The sequence below is a fragment of the Aethalodelphis obliquidens genome, unplaced genomic scaffold, assembly GCF_003676395.1.
Source record: "Aethalodelphis obliquidens isolate GAN/ISIS:26980383/991018 unplaced genomic scaffold, ASM367639v1 scaffold7, whole genome shotgun sequence".
In the NCBI taxonomy this organism is placed as follows: domain Eukaryota; kingdom Metazoa; phylum Chordata; class Mammalia; order Artiodactyla; family Delphinidae; genus Aethalodelphis; species Aethalodelphis obliquidens.
In genome coordinates this window covers 13389909-13414524 of record NW_020837951.1, presented here as the reverse complement: position 1 = coordinate 13414524, position 24616 = coordinate 13389909, and the positions used below count along the sequence as shown (strand labels likewise).

At 35.7% G+C, this 24616-nt stretch overlaps 1 protein-coding gene across 9 annotated transcripts in view; it reads left to right on the top strand.

The window, feature by feature from the left end:
• Positions 1–24616, top strand: part of CNTRL (centriolin) — an 85551-nt gene that overhangs the window by 19625 nt on the left and 41310 nt on the right. For 8 of the 9 annotated variants that reach the window (XM_027105012.1, XM_027105011.1, XM_027105013.1 and 5 more), the window contains 8 exons: positions 2810–3003; positions 9053–9172; positions 10133–10361; positions 11706–11815; positions 13794–13988; positions 18816–18969; positions 20175–20395; positions 23444–23620. In XM_027105012.1, the coding sequence (XP_026960813.1) occupies positions 2810–3003; positions 9053–9172; positions 10133–10361; positions 11706–11815; positions 13794–13988; positions 18816–18969; positions 20175–20395; positions 23444–23620 (1400 nt within the window). Of the gene's footprint in view, positions 1–2809; positions 3004–9052; positions 9173–10132; positions 10362–11705; positions 11816–13793; positions 13989–16570; positions 16824–18815; positions 18970–20174; positions 20396–23443; positions 23621–24616 lie in introns of those variants that run through there. The other variant, XM_027105019.1, reaches the window with a different exon arrangement.

The following is a 24616-nucleotide window of genomic DNA, read 5'->3' as shown; positions in this document are numbered from 1 at the left end:
TGAGATTAGAAAAAAAAAGGAAAGACTGTCTATTGATAAGAGGGATGGGACACTTTCTCCATCAGAAGGGAGAGAAGATGTGTGTAGGTATGGGTAGTTTTGTTGCCTTGGTGGTACGAAGATGAGGAAGTTCCCACTGGTGGGGTCTGTTTTCTCAATAAAATAAGAGGTCATCAGCTGAGAAAGAAAATAGGAGGAGTACAACATTGCAAAGCAACTATACTCCAATAAAAATTAATTTAAAAAAAAAGATTAGAAAAAAAAGAAAATAGAAGGAGTATGGGAGGTTTGAAGGGAAGAGGAAGGTATGAAATAGCCTAACATGATAATGTTAGGGCATGAGCCTGTATGTTCAACCATTTGAAATTGATGTTAGTCCATTTTGACTTATAAAAACAACAGTTTCATATGGTTTGATCCAATACTTGAGAAATGGTAGATTTTTATTTGTTTCGGATCCCCCTAACTCAACATTTGTTACCCAGAAGTTGATGTTTTGGAATCATTAAAAAATATAAATAATGCAAAGGGAAGTCATTATATAAATATACTGTTTGGGGAAATGTTTAAAGTACTTATAATTCATTCACAACTTTGGATGTTAATTAAGAGCTTTTAGTGATGCTGAGCTCTTGGGATCCAGTGGTAATACAGATAGATGCGGTTTCTGCTTTCGCAAAACTTTAGTGGAGAAGACAGACAGCCAAGCTATTTGATCACGTTTTCCAACTCCCTCTGTGATGAGGACTGCGTCAGAGGTGCAGGGTGGCATCATAGCATCCCTGAGAAGTGTCCAACCTGGGGAGGGTAGAGTCAGGGCAGGCTTCTCAGAATAGTTTTTAAAACTAAGACCTGGAGGATGCAAAATACGCCAGTAGGAGATAGAGGAAGACAGTTCCAGGGAGAAGGTGTGAATAAAAGCATGCAGGTGGAAAAAGTTTTCGACAAAATTCAACACCCATTTATGATAAAAACCCTCTAGAAAGTAGGCATAGAGGGAGCTTACCTCAACATAATAAAGGCCATATATTGACAAACCCACAGCCAACATCATTCTCAATGGTGAAAAACTGAAACCATTTCCTCTAAGATCAGGAACAAGACAAGGTTGTCCACTCTCACCACTGTTATTCAACATAGTTTTGGAAGTTTTAGCCACAGCAATCAGAGAAGAAAAAGAAATAAAAGGAATCCAAATTGGAAAAGATGAAGTAGAGCTGTCACTGTTTGCAGATGACATGATACTGTACATAGAGAACCCTAAAGATGCTACCAGAAAACTATTAGAGCTAATCAATGAATTTGGTAAAGTAGCAGGATACAAAATTAATGCACAGAAATCTCTTGCATTCCTATACACTAATGATGAAAAATCTGAAAGAGAAATTAAGGAAACACTCCCATTTACCATTGCAACAAAAAGAATAAAATACCTAGGAATAAACCTACCTAAGGAGACAAAAGACCTGTATGCAGAAAACTATAAGACACTGATGAAAGAAATTAAAGATGATACAAACAGATGGAGAGATATACCATGTTCTTGGATTGGTAGAATCACCATTGTGAAATGACTATACTACCCAAAGCAATCTACAGATTCAATGCAATCCCTATCAACCTACCACTGGCATTTTTCACAGAACTAGAACAAAAAATTGCACAATTTGTATGGAAACACAAAAGACCCCAAATAGCCAAAGCAATCTTTTTTTTTAAGAAGTTTTTTTTTAATTTTCTTTTTTTTTAATTAATTAATTAATTTATTTATTTTTGCTGTGTTGGGTCTTCATTTCTGTGTGAGGGCTTTCTCTAGTTGCGGCGAGTGGGGGCCACTCTTCATCGCGGTGTGCAGGCCTCTCACTATCGCGGCCTCTCTTGTTGCGGAGCACAGGCTCCAGACGCGCAGGCTCAGTAGTTGTGGCTCATGGGCACAGTTGCTCCATGGCATGTGGGATCCTCCCAGACCAGGGCTCGAACCCGTGTCCCCTGCACTGGCAGGCAGACTCTCAACCACTGCGCCACCAGGGAAGCCCTTTTTCTAATTTTAAATTTATTTTTTATTTATTTATTTTTGGCTGCATTGGGTCTTTGTTGCTGCACGCAGCCTTTCTCTAGTTGCAGCGAGCGGGGGCTACCCTTTGTTGCGGTGCACGGGCTTCTCATTGCAGTGGCTTCTCTTGTTGCGGAGCACGGGCTCTAGGCATGCAGGCTTCAGTAGTTGTGGCACGCAGGCTCAGTAGTTGTGGCTCGTGGGCTCTAGAGCGCAGGCTCAGTAGTTGTGGTACACAGGCTTAGTTGCTCCACGGTGTGTGGGATCTTCCCGGGCCAGGGCCCAAACCCATGTCACCTTCATTGGCAGGCAGATTCTTAACCACTGCGCCACCAGGGAAGCCCCAAAGCAATCTTGAGAAAGAAAAATGGAGCTGGAGGAATCAGGCTCCCAGACTTCAGACTATACTACAAAGCTACAGTAATCAAGACATTATGGTACTGGCACAAAAACAGAAATATAGATCAACGGAACAGGATAGAAAGCCCAGAGATAAACCCACGCACCTATAGACACCTTATTTTTGTGTTATCTTTTAAAATTGTTATCCACACGGTAATACCTTCTTACCTCTTAATAGAAATCACTTTCTAGCTCAAAATAATCTTTTTTTCCAAAACCATAGTGAATAATTTTAAAAGTAGAATTGTATATATACTATTCTAAGACTTCTTTTGTTATTCTTTGAGAAATAGTCTTATGTTTCTTCAAATAGAAACTATAATGATCAATAAACTATTAAATTTGTACTAGCAGAAGAGGTAGAAAGACTGGAAAGAGACCTGGAGAAGAAGGTGATGGAAACTGAAGAGCTTAAAAGCAAACAAACAAGGTTCCTTGAGGAAATTAAAAATCAAGATAAGTTGAACAAATCATTAAAAGAGGAGGCCATGTTACAAAAACAGAGCTGTGAGGAGCTAGAAAGTAACCTAAACACGAAAAATGAACTGGTAAGTCCGTATTTTACATTGCCTTGACTATATTCTCTTGAAATAGAAAATTCTTTGTTCTTAGGTCTAAAAACACAGCTTCCTGACTATAAAATGGGGAAGATGTGGTTTAACAGAAATATGTGCAACTGGTTTGCCAGGTTGTAGTTGACTGCACACTCTATGGTATGGTTGCCCAAAAGATGCATACTGTCTTGAGCTGTGTTATGTGAAAGTATGATATCCAGAACAAATGAGGAAGATGAAGCCCCACACCGTGGGGAGTTGGTCAGACTGCCCTTAGATGTCTGTATTTTTTTAAACAACAACACCGTTGGTGAGGCTGTACGTTGGCAAAAACTTTTAGAAAGCAATTTGGCAAAATTATCCAAATTTAAATGGATGTACCCTATGTCCTGTATATTGGAAATATTGTATATAATATTTATATTATTTATTGGTTATTATGTAAGTTATAGTATAATATATTATATATTTCTAATAATATAGTCTGTAGAAATGGTACAAGAATGTATAAAGAGATATATGTAGATACATGTGTGTATGTATATAAATATACATATACACATATATATACAAGGACATTGACTACATTATTGTCTATATTAGCAAAATATTGAGAATAACTAAAATGTCCCTCAGTAGATATCCATGTGGTAGAATAATAGTGTTCTTATCAAAGGAAGGCAGAGCTGTATATCCTCATATGGAAAGATGTCTAACATATATTGCTATATGAAAAAAAGCAAGCTGTATATCAAGTATGGTCCTATATATAAAGAAAGTGTATAATAGTATAAGTATGTGTAAGTCAAATGGTAGAATGTATACCAAATTCTTGACAGCAGTTATTTTAGGGGAGTAGAATTATAGAGCACTTTCAAATTGCCATATATGCATATCTTTAATGTTTAAATTTTAAATAATTTGGCTTTACGGTTAAAATAGGTAGAAAAGATATCTTAAAAGAGAAAGATTTAGACAGACTAGATAGCATATCTTCAGAAGGTACCTGACCCAGAGGCTTCAAAGGTCTTGAGACCATGTCTGAGAAGTGGCCAAAGCAACAGGGGTGTCCAGGCTGGAGAAGAGAAGACCCAGTGAGCTGTGACAATTGCCTTCAGATAGTCAAAGCACTGTTTCATGGAAGAGGGACTGGAGTTATTGATGAAGGTACCAAGAGTTAAAATTAAGAAATGGCAAAAAGAATTATAGGAAAACAGTTTTTCATTTAATAATGAAGAAGAAATCTATATAATAGCTGTCTTGAGATAAAATGTGATAACTCTGGAATGTGTTTGCTATCACTGAAACAGGCCATGTGCTCAGGGTTTAGGGAAAAGATAAAAAAAAACATTGGTCAGGGAGATGGACTAAATAACCCTAAAAGCCCTTTTCAACCTTGATAATTTGATTCTGTAAAATTATTAGTCTACTTTCCTTGAAGAAAATAGCTATTGGTACTCTCTTTTTCTTTTGACAGTTCTTTTTCTGATCTGTGCATAACTTAGAGAATTGTATTTCTCATATAATTAGCAGAATCCTTGATACAGTTATCTTTTTTTTTTGCATCCCCCTTTCAAGATTGGCATTCTGGCTTAGTTACTTGATTTATTGACAAGAATTCTGCCTAAGCACTTACATTTTTAAGCAAGAAAAAAAAGCGTTCCCTCCTCTGTATAGAGAGGGAAATTGTTACTTGAAATCCAAATACTACTTAATGACCTCTTTCTTGAGCTCTTCTTTGTCAGGGGGACATGTTAAAAGACAGGGCAGCTTTCCCAGCTCTGTTAGTCAAACATTCGGAGCATTTGTGGCTTCCTTCGTATGCCTCTTATTTGAAGGTAGTTTTCAAATATGTCTGCTGTATTCTGAAGGCATATTATATATGATGTTAATAATCCAGTGATTATCAATGGTCTTATAATATGCATAGATCTTTTGCACTCCATTCCATAAGAGTGGAATGATGAGTAATTAAATCATTGAAGACATATTACAATCAGTTTTATTTTAGCAGTGAACTCTTTGTGCCATCACTTAACAGTTGTATTTTAAATACAAAAATAAAACAGTACTTAAAATAAGCACAGTACTTACTTTGGTATCACTTGATATTTGTGAACATTTAATAAATTTTCCTGAGTTATTGATCTTTTTCATAGTGTAGAATTCATCTTGTATTATTAAGACAAAAAAACATTATGATTTCCATATGCTGACTCCCTGGTGCACATTAAGTCAACCCATTGAAAATCATGGCAAAATATTTTATTTTATATTTGTGTGCTATCCCAAAATTATGGATTATTATAGTTGCCTAGTTTTCTCTTTTGTTCGTTTATTATGTTGATATGTTTATGCTGTAAATAAATGTTTTGTAAATTGTCAACAGTTTTTGTTCGTTTTTTTTCCTGTAACTGTTTTCAGTTAGAAGACAGACTGTGCTCTTTTTGAGTCATTATGTTACTTTTATCATTAACTATTTAAAAACACTTTATATACAAAGTTACTATATGTTTATTATAACAAATTCAGACAACACAAATGTATACACTAGAAAATGAAGGTTTCACTCTTCCCCTGCCACATTCCTTGGAGGTTAATATGTATCCTTTTTGTTTTCTATGCTTATACAATATATATATAATTGCATAGTGTATATGTAATTATATATATTTTTGAATGTTTTTGTGATTTAAAAAAATTTTACTATATATTTTTTAAAATTCTGCCATCTTATTTTTTACAAAACAGTATATCATTGGACAGCTGTCCAAGTTAAAAAAATACATACACGTGTATATGTGCGCACACATATATACACACACACATAAATTCTTTTCAAAGTGTATATATTGTGTTCCACTATACGGATTTTCCATGATTTATTTAACCTTCTCTTATTGATGAATATTTAAGTTGCTTCCACTTTTTTGTTATTAGAAACAATACTATAGAGAAAATCTTTATATATACCTTACGCATTCATACTAGTACTTCCTTAGCATAATCACTATAAGTTTTAAATTTTGATAGCTATTAATGTTACCCCTCAAAAAGCTTATAACTGCTTCACACTTCTATAGCAGTGGGTGAAAGAGCCCACCCCCACTTGATAGTATTATTTTGAACTTGTAAATAGGATAGAAAAAAATGGAATCTCATTGCTTTAATTTTGCATTTCTTTAGGTATTGGAGAGCTGAGTACTGCATATGTATTTCTTAGCTATTTTGTATTCTTCAAATTCATATTGTTTTGCCAGTTCTTTTATTACTCCAAAGGACTATTCTGTGTTAAAAAAAAAAAAATTCTGTGTCTTATTCCAAGAGCCTACATTTGAAAAACATTTTCCGTTATCTTATGCAGAATATCTGGTGATAATATCACCTATAGTTGTATAATGTTTTCTAGTTTCATATAATAATTCCTCATATAGTAAGTCAATTAACTTATAAATGAAGCATTGTAACATTGAAGGAAAACTTCTGGTGGCCATTTAACCTGTAGTAGTCCCCCTCTCCTGCCACCAACAAATGTTAACTTTAATGTTACTCATTGTCTTTTTGCAAGTTATTTAAACTCCTGTACTTGTTTCCTCATTTTTAAAATGAGGATGATTTACCTGTCCTGCCAGCCCCACAGAGTTGTGAGGACTAAGTGAGGTTATGAATATGAAAATGATTTGAAATGAATCAAGCTAAGTAATGGAAGGTGGTAAATATAAAACTCCATTAGAATGATGATAAAATGTGTCCATGTGAGAATAATGCAGGTATTAATAACCATATCTTCCTAAGGTAAGTTGTCAGTAAAGAGCAGCTTATGTTGTTATAGCCTCACTCTCTAGAATTCTCCAGGTGATGGTATCTGTTTGCTTCTTTCTCCTTTTAGCCCTTGTTTTGGTTTCTTGCAGACCCTTTTCTGCTGATTCTTTATTCTTCCTTAAAGGTAGTTTGTTCAGGACTGAATTGTATACTATGTTTTTCATGGTTTGCATGAAAACTTGTATTAATATCCTTATGTACATTTTAAGTTTTGAAACTGGCTTGCCTTTTGAGAAATGTGCTTGTGTGTACGTATAATTTTTTTTAATGATTGTTTACATAGGAGAGTGAATTTGAATGTGGGGGAAAGAATTTGTATCATTTTTCCTATTGGTAAATATGTTAACTGCAGTCAGCTCTTGATTATCCACAGCTAATACTTTCCCGGGCTTTGACTCCCACTTTGCTCCCATTTATGCATTTCTTCAAAGGACATTTATTGAATGCTTACTATATGCTAAGCCTACTGCTGTAAAAGACACAAAAGTACTTTAAGATGCACAGAGTATTCATTATTAAAGTTGAGCCTTGAACAACACAGGGGTTAGTCCACGTATAACTTATAGTTGGTCCTCAATATCCTTAGTTCCTCGGCATCCACAGATTCAAACAACCACCGTCTAGTACTATAGTATTTACTATTGAAAAGTATGTGTAAGTGAACCTGCTCAGTTCGAACCGACATTGTTCAAGGGTCAACTGTATTTGCCTGTGGAGACCAGTCCCTATAGCCTCCACCGTTCAGTCACATTTGCCTTTGTTTGTCCCCACTGCCACTGATCTTTAGGGAGAGAAGCGCAAGATTAGTTGACATTGTTGGTTGTGAGTTGCCTTCTAGGGACTCAGGGACTTGTGAGCATTCAGTGAAAGCATCAATGTGGGTAATGTGCTTGACACCCTGCAGCAGGATATCGAAGGCAGTGTAGTATAATAGAGTGTCGGATTTGAAATCGGGAAACTTGGAACTGAACTCTGCCTCTTCCACTACCAGCTGTGCAATTGGACAAGTTATTTAACCTCTCTGTACAGCTTTTATCATCTCATAGGGTAGTTGTGAAGATTCAGTGAGATGGCATATGTCAAATGCTTAGCATGGTGTCTGGCATACAGTGAGTACTCAGTCAGAATTACCTGTTATCCAGGTTAGCCTTACTTCCACTCAGTTGGATAATCAGGAGGTGACTGAAAGCTAAATCATGCACGACTTTGATTTCACGGGCCTTGTAAAATGTTCATGTTCGTTTATGTTTTATTTTCTTCAGCTTGCATTTTTATATTAAAGAAGTGTTTCTGCATGCCTTTTTTTGTCTGGTATCTACTGTCAGATGCTGGGGGGAATGAAAAAGCAGAAATCACTTAGTGGACCTTTGAAATGAACTCAAGGATTGCTTTAGTAGAAAGGGGACTGGTACTGGTAGTTAATAAAATATTTAACTTCTGCCACTAATCTAATGATGTAACTTTTGACAAGTCAGTTCACCAATCTGGGACTCAGTTTCTTTATTTATAAATTCAGAGGGTTAGATTACATGATTTTTCTTCTAGCTCCTAAAATTTCTAAGAATAACTGAAAAGTTGTAATTACAGTAGGATTACTTTATTAAAAATTTAATATCCTATATTTGGATCTGATTGAGCTTATTCACATCCCTTATCCTCCATTACAAAGAATAATGTTCTGAACACTTAAAACCGAGATGCCATTAGCCAAAATACTACAGCAACATCAGTACAACAAATAAAACCAATCTCCTATTTTCATCCTTCTCGCTCCTTCTAATTTCTTAGTAATAAATGTCAAATATTATTTCTATCCATGATTTGAAACTATCATGAGTCAGTTAAATAAATTAGTACCAGTTATTGGGAAATCAGGAAGCAGGTACTTAGTAGACTAGTTACTTAAAAATAATTGATACAGAGTTATTTTCATGTTTGGATAAAGCAAATTTAAATGATTTTTAAAACTTTTATTCATTGTATCCTGAAATAACATATAAACTTCAAAGGTCTTTTATGTGATCTCTTATGAAATGATAATTTTGTATTTCATTCTTTGTAATACTTTAGAATTAAGATAAAATGCTCTTAATGTTATTCTATTTGCTGTAGGATTTTAAAAAATCTAATTATCAGTTATAATTAGAGCTTGCCACACCACTATACCTTTATACTAACTTACTGAATCTATGTGTTGTTTCATATCAAATTGGGCCAATAGCTAAGGCAGAAGACCATGGAACTAACTCGAGCATGTCAGAAACAGTATGAACTGGAACAGGAATTGGCTTTTTATAAAATTGATGCTAAATTTGAGCCACTGAATTATTATCCATCAGAGGTGAGTTATTTTGATTTTGTAGTAATCCACAGTTAAAGCCAGCATAGAATGGGGCAGGGGAGGGCAGGGTGGTGGAGATGTTCAAATGATTTTATCAATAACCACTCCATGTTTTTCTTAAGATACCAGCAGAGTATTTTGGTTGAATCTGTGAATTATTTGGCTCAGTGAGGTAGAGCAGTGTCCAAAAGAGGTTAAAAGCCCCAAGAGGATATTTGCCCACATCCATATTCGTAACCATAAGCAGCCCTTCTAATCCTGTTACCTCACTCAAGAGTGTGGTTGATCAGCTTCCTTAAATCCAAACCTCCAGGAAAAGTGCACTGCCTGCTTCAGTGACCATGGAATAGACATCTCCCTACATTGTTTTTTCAATAATCAGTGGGTTCACTATTAGTCAACCATTATTTGTACAAATACCATAAATGCCACTGCAACAGGGAACTGTTTAACTTCCAAGCTCCAGTCAGTATCATATAAAATAATATATGATAATAAAATGTCATATCAAATATGATTTAGTAAAAATTTAGTATTTAGTAAATACTAAATTTTTATGAAAAATTATTTTAGTAAAAATTCAACATTTAAAATTTATTAGACTGATATTTTACTTATATATCAGCCAAGAAACCAAAATAAAACATGTAGATTTCTGATCTGAGAGATACAGCAGTGCTAAAAACAACAACAAAAACCACATAACTGTAGGCACTTTCTTAGTCAATCCAGCTCACTGTTTGGGGATAGGAGTAATCCTTTTGAGACCATTTTTTGTTCTAGTTCCTTTTTAGTATATTAAGAATAAGATAAAAGAATTATATATTTTTTTAAACTTCTATGTGTGTAGGATTACTATTTAGGCAATTCTGTGATATATTCTTCATTAATAAAATGAATAATGTCACTCGGCTGCATAGCAGTTACTTATTAAGTCATAACATTTATTTTTGTTTTTAGTATGTTGACATTGATAAAGCCCCAGACGAAAGCCCTTACATTGGCAAATCCAGATACAAGAGAAATATGTTTGCCACAGAGAGTTATATTACCGATAATGCCCAGCTAGTAGAGATCAAGAGGATGGATCCAGATGAAGGGGAACAACTTAGAAATGAACATGTGAACTTGAGAGCCCATACGCCACTGGACACACGACTGGAAGACAAAGAAAACAAAATAAGTGCAGGTTAAAAAAAGTTACTTTAAATTCTTTAAAAATACAAAAGAATTGAATATATAAGCAAATTTTGTTTTTTAATTCTTCTAGTTAAACATGCTGAAGTTATTTATTATATTGTTGTTTACATGAGACGTCTAAAACAAAAGCAGTGATTCATTGAGCAGATTATTTTTTAATGATTCCTGTTATGAAGAATGGGGTTTTTGACCGTTATTTGATAGCAGCATGTCCAGGGGCTCCAAGAATGCTTAAATTTCATCCTGCCAACAGGTGCTCCTCATCTGTTATATGACTTACACATTCAAAGACATAATTAGTAATAATTGAAGCAAGTAAAGTTATTGATTCCTATACATGTCGCCAAAACCTAAAGTAGTGCTTTGGATAAACTGGATCAGTGCACTCTCCTTAGGCTTAGGCCTGAGGCTGGCCTCTGACTCTTCTTGACTTGCCCCACACTCCACTTCGTCAACCGCACCCCGCCCCCAGCCATCTAATTCAAGGAATCTTATCACTTCCTGGCAAGTCACAAAGAGGAAGAAATCAATCCAAGGGGACACTTAGAGACCTTCCAAATGGAAAACTTTGGACCCACTTCCTCACTTAGCTGTATGCATATGGCGGAAGGAGAAAGCAGACCTGAGTTCATTCATCTCACTAGTAATCGTGACCCATTGTGGGGATCTCAAGCAATGAGATTAGTAGCCCATCTTCCCTTGGTTGGCAGCTAAATGGAATACATGGAAGGCCAATAGCGGTTGACTTGGAGAGGGGAGAAAAGAGGCCGAATTGTCCGTGCCTGCGTATACTATATGCAAGGCTCTGGAAGGGGAAAGCGAAACTAAATCACACCAGCCTCAAGTTTTATAGGAGGCAGGGAGGGAGAAAGAAATCAGGAATTTGAGGTGGAAAGTCACTGATTTGGGATTACCAAATCAGTAGTGAATTTCTTGATATTGAATCCCATCATAAAGCATTTGTCTCTAACACAGGTTTTTGTTTAATACTCTAAACCTAATTATAACTTGGTGACATGTAAGCACATATTTACAAATAAAATCCTTATTCTTTCAAAAGAGTTCTTTAATGTTGGGAGCATCAAGTAGAGCCCCTTTTATGTTAGGATTTTACAAATAAATGGATCAATTATAGCTCTATGGCATATCATGAAACTATTCTAGAGATTAACTAATAGAGAGGAAAACAATCATAAGAAATTACTTTTTTTTTATTCCTGTGTTGTATAATTGCAGAATTTAATTGGAGGAAGTTATTGCTAAGAAAAAGGTAGAAATTTGAGAATTCAAGATTTTTCTTGTGTGCCTGTGTGCATGGTTTTTAAATTTGCAGCACAAGCTCGACTATCAGAACTGCATGATGAAATAGAAAAGGCAGAACAACAAATTTTAAGAGCTACTGAAGAATTTAAACAACTGGAAGAAGCTATACAACTTAAAAAAGTAAGTAAAAGTAAAGCTGCATTGCTAAGAGAAAATGCCAAAAATGAAATGTGTTTCCCTCTTCATAACCGTGTAAAAAAATCTTTATATCAGTGCTGCCTAATTAATTACGGAATAACAAATTTCAGAGTCAGATATGGTTCTAGCGTTTTCCAATTTCATTTCCTTCCATTCAGGATGACATCCTATTAGCATTTAATAGAGTGTATAGATACACGTTACTTAACCATTTATGTAAAAAGATATATTCAGTCTACTGTATTATGAAAGTGTCCAATCTACCCAGGGAAGCTGCTTCCTAATATATCTCTCCTAATTTAATTAAGCACTCACCACCTTTAAGATCCTGGAACCTAGATTAAGAGCCAGAAAACACCTCTACAATGAACATTATTAAACATGAGTAGCAAAAATATAAATGATATAAAATATGGTATACATAAAGATGATGTCATGAAGAAGCAAGCAGCTCAAACCCATGATGTAGTTGCATAGGGAGAAAGTTCAAAAAAGGAAGTATTTTGACATTTTAGTTTTTAAGTAAGTAAAAGGTTTTAGTTATTTGCAACTTTTAAAAATCAGTATTTGAAAATTGTGATGGTAATGTATTCATACCATAGTAGGAAGAAAAGAAGGTGAAGTCCAAATTATATATTCTTTTAAAAAGATAACCCTGTGTCGTTAGTTTCAAATTATTTAGTAACTAGAAATTGATTCAAGTTTATGTGGCAGTTGCTGACTGAGCTGGGCCCTGAGTAATGAAAAAAACGGATGTGTTCCTCTCTCATGGGCAGGAAGTAGGCAAAAAATAAGTAAAAATAAGTTTAAAAGAAATGTATAGTTAACATAAGTTCTAGGGGGGAAAGAAAATTAGGAGAGACAGTAAAGAGGATGTAGATTGCTGCAACCCACAAAGGCGTCACTGAGGAAGTGACATTTAGGCTGAGACCCAAAGGATGAAAAAGAGCCAGTAAGGCAGAACTAAGGGCAAGCATATTCCAGACAGAGGTGACAGTGTGTGCAAAAGACTTCAGACTAAAGATTCCTCTGCAGGATGAGGGAGAGTATAGTGGAAGATGAGGTTAAAGCTCATGCCAGGCATCATAGGCCATTTTAAGGGGTTTGAATTTTATTCTGAATGTAATGGGAAACCTTTGAAGGACTTTAGGTGGTAGCATGGCTGGTCCTATTTGTATTTTTATAAGGTCACTCTGGCTTCTTGATGAGAGTGAAATGGGTTGAGAGATGGAAAAAATGGAGATGTGTACATCGGTTAGGAGGCTGTTGTTTAGTACAGGCAAGACATGATAATGGCTTGGACTACAAAGGTGATGGTGGACATGGAGAGAAAGAAGACTAGGTAAAATCTGGCAGTAGAATTGACAGGACTTAAAGATGGATTGAAAATGGGAGATGAGGTGGATGGAGCTATTAAGAATGATTTTAATAATTAAATAAGAATGTTTTATAACAGTACTGGCAAAAGCTTTATATAGATAAATTGGTAGAAGTAAATAATGTACATAATTTTTAAGTAAATGGCTGCTTACAAAATGTCCTTGGAAAAAATAGTTATTTTAAATGAGTAAGTATAATATAGCCTAAATTTTTCATTACATTGTCAGTTGGCTTGATATTCTAATACAAGGGTAAGTGCTATATAAAGTCAGCTACCATTAATATTATGGTTATTATTATTAATAATTTATAAATTATTTATACTAATATGACAACTTCATTTCTACTGCTATTGTTTTCATAAGCTTTTATAAAATAAAATTTTCTTACATATAATAAGGATAAAAGTAAAAGATATGAATGGAGTGCCTAGGTATCTCCTGCATTTTACTTTTATTATTAAAAAAAACCTGATAGAGCATGGAATACCTTTTTAAATTGTACTAGTTGTTTTCTGTAAATTTGTAAATCAGTGTTGCTGTTCTCTGTTAATTGTATGTTGGGGTGGGGGGGGAATTAGATTTCAGAAGCGGAGAAAGACTTTCTTTACAAGCAGTTGAGTGGTAGGATACAACTTCTAAATAAATTACGCCAAGAAGCTCTGGATCTAGAAATGCAGATGGAAAAGCAAAGAGGAGAAATTGCTGAAAAGCAGAAGGAGATCAAGGACCTGCAAATAGGTATTGATAGTCTGGATTCCAAAGACCCAAAACATGTAAGTAAATGAAGAGATCTTTGGCTTGTTCTATGGGGATGAGCATATCATTCTTTCTAGGTATTATGTCTAATCGTTCTTAGCCTCAGAGTCCTTTCTGAAAATCTCTTTTAGTTTGATGCACAAATCTGAGCAATACATATGTTTATATGTGTGTGTGTATATATAATATGAGTGTATGTATGTGTATTATATATATACATATGTGTGTATATACATACACACACACACACATATATATGAAGTGTGTGTGTGTGTTTAAAACAAAACAACCTAGGGCTTGATGGAGGTAGTAGCTTTCAGTAGAACAATTGATGAATGATATACTTATTTTTTTTAAGTAATTGAATTTCATTATATTTCAAATCAAGAGTAACCTGCTCTAAGGTGCTCTCCAAACCTCTTACTCTTTCTCTCTCCTTGTTTTATTTTCTTCTTTCTTAACAGCAAGGTGGCAAGATGGGAGAGCTGAGGGGGTTCGCAGTCCTTTTTCTACCACTTCTTTAATCCTTTATGCAAATATTCCACTAAAGCTATTTGTTGTTTCATATTGTTTTGTCTTGTCCTTAAAAAGAAAACATTTCTCTAGAGTATGTCTTCCTAAAATGTGGCCAGAGGTGGTCAGGTGGCTGGATGATGGAGTTAGGTTCTTGTCTCTTTCTGTCTCTACTCTGAAAAGTCTTACTAATGGTTTATATTTTAGCCAATATTTGTAAAATAGAAGTAAGAATATTTCCTGCATATTTTACTGGTATACTTTGAATAATAAGGTTATTTTAAAAAAAACTTTAAAATCTCTGGATTATGAGAAACCATAGAATTTAACATGGTAAAGACAATGCACTATAATTGCTTTATGTACTTGACGAGTTATTTAGTTATCCCTTTAAGCATTTTAGTAAAATATCATAGATACTTTTTGGAGGCCAGCTAATTTTGACAAAGGGTGACCATATCATCACAGACATAAGGTCTTTTCTAACAAAAGCCTAAGACTTAGTATTAAAATTGAAACCAGGGCTTCTCTGGTGGCACAGTGATTGAGAGTCCGCCTGCCGATGCAGGGGACCCGGGTTCGTGCCCTGGTCCAGGAGGATACCACATGCCGCGGAGCGGCTGGGCCCGTGAGCCATGGCCGCTGGGCCTGCACATCCGGAGCCTGTGCTCCGCAATGGGAGAGGCCACAGCAGTGAGAGGCCTGCGTACCGCAAAAAAAAAAAAAAAAAAAAAAAAAGAAACCAAAAGTGGTCTTGATTATCTTGAAGAATTTGCATTACATGAAAAATTAGAGATTTTAAATAATATATAATATGGTCTGTGATATCTTCCTGTATCATATTTATTTGTTCAGAAGTCTACCACCCCATGTAAGGCCCCTGAGGACAGGAACTGAATCCCCAGGGGCCAGTGCTATGTTTATGAATGCTTGCATTAAGGAAAGTAGGGAAGAACTGGCCTATAGGCACTACCCAAAGCTCCTTTACTCCCTCTTGTAGTTCTGTGTTCTATGAGTGTAATCAGAACCTAGATTGTCTGTTTGCTTTCAACTTAGGACTGTGATAGTCTTGGCATACCGGGAGTCTAATACACTGGATATCTGTAAAGAATTACATATAGAAAGGAGTTAAATGAGAAGTAGGAAAGGCATCCAAGTTTTGAAGGTAGTCAAAATCAATCTGTAATAGTGGAGATGAAACATACAAGCCAGAATTTGAAGTTCCTTTTTGGTATTGTTAAAACTTGTGAAGGTTACTTCTTAGGGTTACAGTCTTAGTCTGAGCACCAGAGGATGTCTCTTTTTAATTTGTTCACCTGGAAGGAGCATCTTTTTCTAATTTGCACAAAGTCACCTTAATGCCTAGTGTTAGGCACCCCATTTTAGGCTGCAAAATGTGAACATTTTAGCAAGAGGGAAAGAATCAAGAATGGTATTCTGCATATTTTTCTGTAGATTCAGGCTTTTATTTAACTTTTATTATCTAATCAGATGAAGTATCTTTCTGAATAGCAAATAGAATTTAAAGTAAAAGCTTGAGAGATTAGGAAACAGTAAATGACTGAGATATGATGGAAAACAAGTATGTTAAGTGCCAGTGACGTGTCTTGCATTGCACTTGGTTTTAGGCACATATGGTGTGGAACTTTATTTTATTACAGCATCCAAATGAGACTGGTGACTTTTTAAATTTGCATAAAATGAAAATATGATTTAGAAAGATTAAATGATTTCCCAAAGTACCCCCTTTTAGGAAGAGGCAGAGCCTCACAAAGGAGTTACAGGTCTAAAGAGATTAATTATTTTTAAAATTAGCTCAGAGCCAAGCCAAGTTTTCAACAGACATAAGCATTTAACTAGTTTTCAAAAGGAAAAGGTACTATATAAAAATCAAATCCCATTTTAGTTCTAGAAAACATTCGCAGAAGCAGAAATACCACAGGAGCAAACATAATAAAGGAAGATTTGTATCCCTGTTCCCTGTCTAGCAATGCTCTATGGGAGCAAACTGTATGCTAAAGGCAATTAATCTGTAGTAATCTGTTGCAAAGATTGTGCGTGATTGGCCTGCGGAAGCTTCCTGTGTTGTGATTTAAAGCACGGAGGGTGTGGCCTGCCTTCAGAGGCTGCTTGTGATTGGACGGGCTGGGCTGCCGCTCAATCTCTGCCAGGAATGTGGTTTGAAGCGCTGGGAGGTTAGAGGCTCAGAGGCGTTTACAAAATTGTGGCTGTCAGAGAGGGAAGTGCACATGAATTTCAAGACAGCATTAGAAAGCATTCCGCCCACAGTTCCTCTGTTCTCAACGTCTCAGTTTTAACAGGACAAATTCTAAATTAAGGTATGATCATTTTCTCTCTCTGTGTACAAAGGATTTAAAAAGGAGGAGGAGTGAGAGATGTAAGTTCCTGTTTTTACAGTACCTCTATTGTGAGCTCCATGGTAGTGAAAATCGCTGAATCTACTTTTGCTCCCATGTGTTTAATGCAGATCATTGGTGTATTGAACTAATTTTTTGTCCTGCATGTAGAGATTTCAGTGGAAGTTTTAATGGTGAATTTTTAAGATTTATTGATACAGATATGAGTGTAGATCTTTTTGAAAATTCTTGAGCCATAAAAATCCTAAATTTACTTAGAATTTAAGGTTTTATCTGCAGTTATCTTTTCAGAAAGACTTCAGATGGGTATTTTGGGAGAGTAGGAGAAGAGTTTTGAACATCCATCACGTTTTACCAGTAGTAAAATAAAAACCTTCCAATCAAGCTGCCTCTCATTTATTCTTCAGAAATGAAGAGACTTTCTTTCTTGTCTTTGGAGGCAGCAGACATTGAGAAATGTTCTTTTATAATCAAAATTTATAATCAAATTTAATTAATCAAATCAAATTATAATCAAACTGTAGTCTTAGACTTGAGGCGCATGGAGCTCGTTGTTCAGACTAATGCCGTTCCTGCTCCTGGTAACTTCCTCTTGATTTATTATTGTTCTGTCCCTCTGATCCTGTGGGGGCAACTAGAGCTGCGAGGGTGTGACGTGAGTGGGAGGGCACAGGTTCTCTGGGGAATTATTTTGTCTCCATATGAACAGTTGCTTAAGGAGACCTGGGCAAGTCATTTGATGGATCTGAGATTCAGTTTTCTCACATGTAAAAGGAAGAGTTTGACTAGGTCATCAGTTTTCAGTTTTTCCCCCAGCACACCTGAGAAATACAATCCAATCCTTTCAGTTAACAGTAGCTCCCTAAAGCGATGACTGTCAGAGTGTGTGTGGGTGTGTGGAAGCTCTTTTCCACCAGGGGCATATGTAGTGGTTGCAGCTGTATGTAGTGGTTGCAGGGGTGTGCCTCCATAGGGCCCTCCATCTTGAGAATCACTGGGCTAAATGGTCTTCGAGGTCCCTCTCAACTCCCAGTTTATGGAACTTAAAAGCAAAATGTTTCTTTGTATAAGGAATTGAAAATGAACTCGTTGAGGACACGGGGAGGGGGAAGGGTAAGCTGGGACAAAGCGAGAGAGTGGAATGGACATATATACACTACCAAACGTAAAATAGATAGCTAGTGGGAAGCAGCTGCATAGCACAGGGAGATCAGCTCGGTGCTTTGTGACCACCTAGAGGGGTGGGATAGGGAGGGTGGGAGGGAGATGCAAGAGGGAGGAGATATGGGAATATATGTATATGTATAGCTGATTCACTTTGTTATAAAGCAGAAACTAACACACCATTGTAAAGCAATTATACTCCAATAATAAAGAAGTTTAAAAAAAAAAGAAAATAAACTTGAATTCTAAGGAAGTATTTATTTCATGTCTGTATTTCCCCAAAAAAACCTTTTTAAAAATTATACTTAATGTTTTTTAATAAAAAGTTATTACTTGTCTATTATAAATTTTTTAGCTAAAAAAACTTATTAAAAATCTCTTGTAATCTTTCCACCCAGATATAACCTTTGTTATCATTTTAGAATATAGCCTTTTCCTATGGATATATGTATATATAATCAATTAACTTTTGGGAAACCTTTTGGAAAGATATGTTTTAGTGCAGTGCAAAGAACACTGAAATTGGCTACATTACCTACTAGCTGTTACCTGGGAAAAATCACTTAACCTTCCTGAGCCTCAGTTTGCTCAGTCTGTAAAATGGAGATGATTTCCACATCAAGTTATCATGAGGTTTAAATGAAAACTTCATGTGAAAACAACAGTGTCTGACACAAAACTGATGCAAATTGTTACATTTTCTTTTCCACTCTTCCCTAGAAATGTTATTAAGGATTATTATTTTTATAAGAATTTAAAGAATTAGGGATTTTTTTTTTTTCAATTCAGTGCCATATGAAGGCTCAGAAAAGGGGTAAAGAACAACAGCTTGACGTTATGAACAAGCAGTACAAACAACTTGAAAGTCGTTTGGATGAGATACTTTCTAGAATTGCTAAAGAAACTGAAGAGATTAAGGACCTTGAACAACAGCTTACTGAAGGTGAGAATTTAAGTATGATTTAAGGTAAATCAGATTCAGTGTTAATAAAAGACAAATAACAGGCATTAATCCAGATATTAGCTGAATATGCTTCAGCTGTTAGTACTAGTATTTGATAGGGAAATATTTGCAGAGTACTCAAAAATGTTTAATAAAATTAAAAATTTTTATTTTAGTTTTCTTGGGTTGATGTCCTAGTGAGTCAGGTCACTATGGCAAGAAATCCGTACATTATCATGATAAACTCTGGCATGTGATTGTCTTCTTCTAAGGCCTAAAATCTTTTCAGGAGCAAAGAGTCCATTGATATCAGGCATTCGGTGTCTGGTTATAAGGAGACTGCAGAAAGAATTTTAGGATCTATTTTTGCAGTGCAAATTTCAATTGTGACATTGCTGGGAATTCCCGGGTGGTCCAGTGGTTAGGACTCTTTTGCTTTTACTGCCATGGGCCCAGGTTCAATCCCTAGTTGGGGAACTAAGATCCCACAAGCTGCACAGTGTGGCCAAAAAAGAAAATTTTTTAAATAAATAATAAAAATAGATCTTCCACCCATTTAAAAAAATCATTTTAAAAAAATGTGACATTGCCATAATAGTGGAAGAGGAAGATAATAGACTGTAAGTGATGAGAGCCTTGGCTTGTGGTAAAAAGACCCCAGTCCTTGTTTTGCCATTATCAGCTGTGTTACCTGGGATAAATTATTTCTGTCACGATCATTAGTTTGGGGAAGATTAAATGAAATAGTGTTCATGAAGTGCCTGGACATAGTAAGTACCCAATATATGGTTTGTTTGTTTTTATAAGTCTTCAGGTTACAGGTTAATGCGGCTAGTCTGGGATTTGACTTGGTTTTGTTTTGTGTGTCTAGCAGCAAGAACTGTTTTGTTGCACACTTTTCGTTATTTTATTTGGAAATCACTACTTTAAACTTTTTATAGCATGTATTAAGTATTTCATAAGCAATGCCAATGAATATACTATTTTTATTGTGTACCTGCTTAATACTCCTGTACCATGGATAATGGGGGGAAAGCTATTACTATATCTTGAAAATGAAAACTAAGATAGTAGGAAATAATTGAAAGCTTAGAATTTCATTCTTAGCTAGTAACAATAGTTAAGGAGACTAAATGCAGTAATTATGTATCTTGAAAGCATTTTCTTATATATATTATCGTCTTCCCTTTCTTCGTCTTGCTTAGGCCAGATAGCAGCAAATGAAGCCCTGAAGAAGGACTTAGAAGGTGTCATCAGTGGGTTGCAAGAATACCTGGGGACTGTCAAAGGCCAGGCTACTCAGGCCCAGAATGAGTGCAGAAGGCTACAGGATGAGAAAGAGACATTGCTGCAGAGATTGACTGAGGTCAAGCAGGAAAGGGACCAACTAGAAATAGTTGCCTTAGATGCAGAAAATATGAGGAAGGTATGATTTGTTTCTTCTTGTCTGTTTTCCTTACTTTCAGAAGTGGTTGATGTCCAAGTTAAGTTAGTTAAGGAAGTTAGCCACAGTGCAATTATAAGTGGCAAAAGTGTTAGGGGCTATGTAGTGTTTTGGGGTTTTTTTTCCCTTTAGTTGTGATACACTTGGAAGCATTATTTTTCCCTTACTAAGAAAAGGAAGATTATTTTAGCTGAATTGCTATCCCTGAAAAGTATTGTGATCAAATAACTCTAAAGAATAAGAAATTATAGCTATTACAAATACTGTATTAGATGTTCATATTTTGTTATTTGTGTAGCAAAATTAAGCATAACATAATTTTTCTTATTCTTGTTGCTGTTACTTCATAATTGTAGTATTATTTTACAGATAACAAAACAGACACAGCATTGTAAATTATACCCTTCCATGCTTGATTTGTTGACATTCATTTGGAGATTTCACTTGCTCTGTTTTAGTTGTTTGGTAAACTTTACATTGCAGGAGAACCCAGATTCCCAAACCTCATCCTCAGTAGGGCTGGCTTTGGAAATTTGAATTAATTTGTTTTAATGTTATGAAATTTATCAGACATATAAGAATATCAAAAATATTTAACACTATGTACTCACAGCTTAAAAACTAAAACATACAGATATATTTGAAACCCTCTGTGTACCCCTCCCAGAGGCAGCAAAATCCTGAATATGGTTATCATTTCCCTCTATCTCTCTTCTTTTATTATATGTGTATCCATCTATAAACAATACGTATTATAGTTTTGCATAATTTTAGGATTTATATAAAAAGTACATAATGTATTCTTTGGCTACTTCCTTTCTTCCTTCATGTTTATGTTTTTGAGAATTATGCAAGTTGATACATGTAGCTCTATTTTTATTGGTGTATATAGCATCCCATTGTATGTGCCTACCACAAATTTATTGCTTATTCATTCTCCTCTTGGGGGATATTGAGGTGGTTTACATTCTTTTGCTATTACAATATTGAGAGTGACATTCTTACACACATCCTGAGCATGGGGACTGTGTTCACAGTGGAACTGTGAGTCAGAGTGTACGTGCCTTCTCAGCTTCACTAGATATTGTCAAATTACTGTCCATAGTGATTTTGTGAATTTCTGTTCCCCCCAGCAGTGTGAAGGGCTACCATTACACCACATCCTTGACATCACCTTAATGTTATCTAACTTTTATTCTGTAAGCCTTAATTTTGAAATAATTTCAAGCTTACAGGAGAGTTGCAAGAATAGCTCACTATACCTTCCATTCAGAGTCACCAATTTATTTTGCCACATTTGCTTTCTGTCTCATATATAATTTTACATGATTTTATATACATTGTTATATAAATTTTTTTCTTAATCATTTTAGAATTAGCGGTAGACATCATGCTCTTTAGCTTCTAAATATTTCAGTATGTTTCCTAAGAACAAGGACATTTTCTAAGATAAACACAGAATAAAGATCAAATTCAGGAAATTTAACATTTTGTCAGACTTAGTGTTTGCCAACGTGCTGAGTTTGAAATGATGTCTTTTTTATGAAAATTTTTACATTTACAGGAAAGTTGAAAGAATAATTCATTGAGCATCTATGTGCTCTCTTAGATTCAACAAATATTTTTCTATATCTTTTTTTTTGCTGGGTCATTTGAAAATTGCAGATATTATGACATCATCCCTTCAGTACATATCTCTTAAAAATGAGGACATTTTCCTACATCAGTGCAATACCATTATTATACCTAGGAAAATTAACAGCAATTCCCTAATATTATCTAATATCTGAGCCATATTCATATTTTCCCAATTGTGCCAAGAATGTCTTTCATGGTGCGCGCATGCACGCGTGTGTGTGTGTGTAGAATCCAGCTGGTAGTTCTGTAGCGTGTCCCACATTCTGGATTTATCTGATTGTTTCCTCATGGTTTGTTTAACTTGTTTCTCTATGCTCTGTGCAAAATTGTGTCTTGTTTTAACTGCATTTTCACTTGGTTACTGGAGAGGTTAAGTACTTTTCATCTGTTTATTTGCCATTCAGTTTTTCTCTTCAGTGAAATCCCTATTCATATTCTTTGCCCATTTTTTCTATTGGATTGTCTGTTTCTTAATGATTTGTAGGAACTTTTTATATATTCTGGATATTAATCCTCTGTTGGTTATATGTAGTGTCTGCATTTTGGACAAGCAACCCTTATGATTCTGATGCCAGGTGGTCTTTTGATCCCTTACTGAGAAACTCTTCTATAGAAGTTCTTATCACAGGATTCTCCTCTTTAATCAGAATAGTTTAATTCTTCAAGATTCCAAATAAACAGGTGAAAGCTATAATGTTTAATCATAAAAAAATAGACAGGCTAAAATGAATCAGAACTGTGGTATGCTAATCAACAGGTACTTATATTCTTGTTAACACTCGTTTAAGCTTCTCTCTCATCCTTAATATTAGAGAGTGCTAGTCCCATTTTGTTCTTCTGATAAGTGAACATACTGTGGTTTAACAAGAAGAGTGTGGGCTTTGGAGTCAGAAATCTCAGTTCATATTCTGACTCTGTCCTTTTTTTAGCTGCACAGCTCTGTGCTGTTTACTTAGATCTTCATTCTCCATTTCCTCATCTATAAAACGGGGATAATACTTTGCCTTATACAGTTACTGTGAGGATGTAATTAAATAATGAATGTGAAAACATTTATTCCAGTGTCTGAAGGAAAATAGGCCTTAAATTTTATCCTCCTCTCTTTTTTCTTCTTACGAATACATAAGACTCATTTAAAGTATCACACAACTGGTTACTTTGGAAAACATGTTGTAGCTTACTGATTTTTCTTATTACATTTAGTCAGTGTTTTTGTTTTCCAGCCTGGATTCACACAGCCTGCAGCTTCATCGTATTGCCATTGAATACTCTGTGCCTGGCCAGCACTGGCTGGCCAGCATTTACTTTAAGTGCTCACGTTACTTATAATGACTTGCAGATGCTTAAGCAGCACACTGAGGGTTCTGTACTTAAAACACTGAATCCTTGCAGGAGCTTGCAGAGCTAGAAAGTGCCCTTCAGGAGCAGCATGAGGTGAATGCATCCCTGCAGCAGACCCAAGGAGATCTCAGTGCCTACGAGGCTGAGCTAGAGGCTCAGTTAAAAATAAAGGATGCCGAAGCCAACCAGCTCAAAGAAGAGTTGGAAAAACTAGCAAGGCTCAGCCAGGTAAGTAAGAGCACAAAGCCATCTAGAAACCAAGTAGGCTGGGCCTTAACATAACAACTTTCCTTTAATTTAATCGAAGATTAAACACTTTTTAATATAATGTATGTGGAGTGATGGGAAGAGCACATTTTTGGAGTCAGACATTCTGAGCTTAAATATGACCCATGTGTGAACATGGGCAAGTCACTTCATGGCTCTGAGCCTCTGACAAATGCCTCATCATCTGTAAAGCGGGTTATGGTGAGGGTAAGTGAGACAATGGGCCTGAAAGCGCCTAGCAGTTGGTAATCAATAAATTCTAGTTGTTCTTTCTCAAAACAGCTTTAAGAGACCTCTTTTAAGTTGATATTAAATTTTACTTTGCTACTTCCTGTTCTGGTTGGATGAAATACCCACTAGTTTAATTATACTTGCAAATTAGTGAAATATTTATTCATCCAATAAATACTTATCGATTGGCCATTAAGGGCCAGGTGCCATGGATGCTGTAGGGAGTAGCACAGACATGGTTATGTCCTTGTGAAGCTGACAGTCTGGTAGGTGAAACAGGTGTCGGACAAAGAAAACGATAGGGTTCTGTGCTAGGGGAGTGGTGGTCAGAGAAGACTGCCCTATGGAAATGGTATTTCAGCCGAGACTTCAAGGGGAACTAGGATTTGGCTGTGCAGAGGGAGCAGAGGTGAAAGGGTAGAGGTAAGGGATGTGTTCTAGGCAGAGAGGCAAGGAGAGAGAGCTTAATGCATTTGAAGTGCTGAAAGTATGCCTCCAATATGTCAGGAGCGAGAAGAGGAGTAGGGAATGAGAGTGAGAGATAAGGGCAGAGAGGAGGACAGAGGCCAGTTATAATATATTCTTGATCACATTAAAATACAGTTTTGTTTAGCTATTAGCCAAATGGGTTGCATCTTCCTCCAGGAAGCCCGCCCTCACCTTCTGTTATGCCTGCTGAAAATCTGGATTCAGGACTCTACTTTGATTTTCCTTTAACCTGTGCTC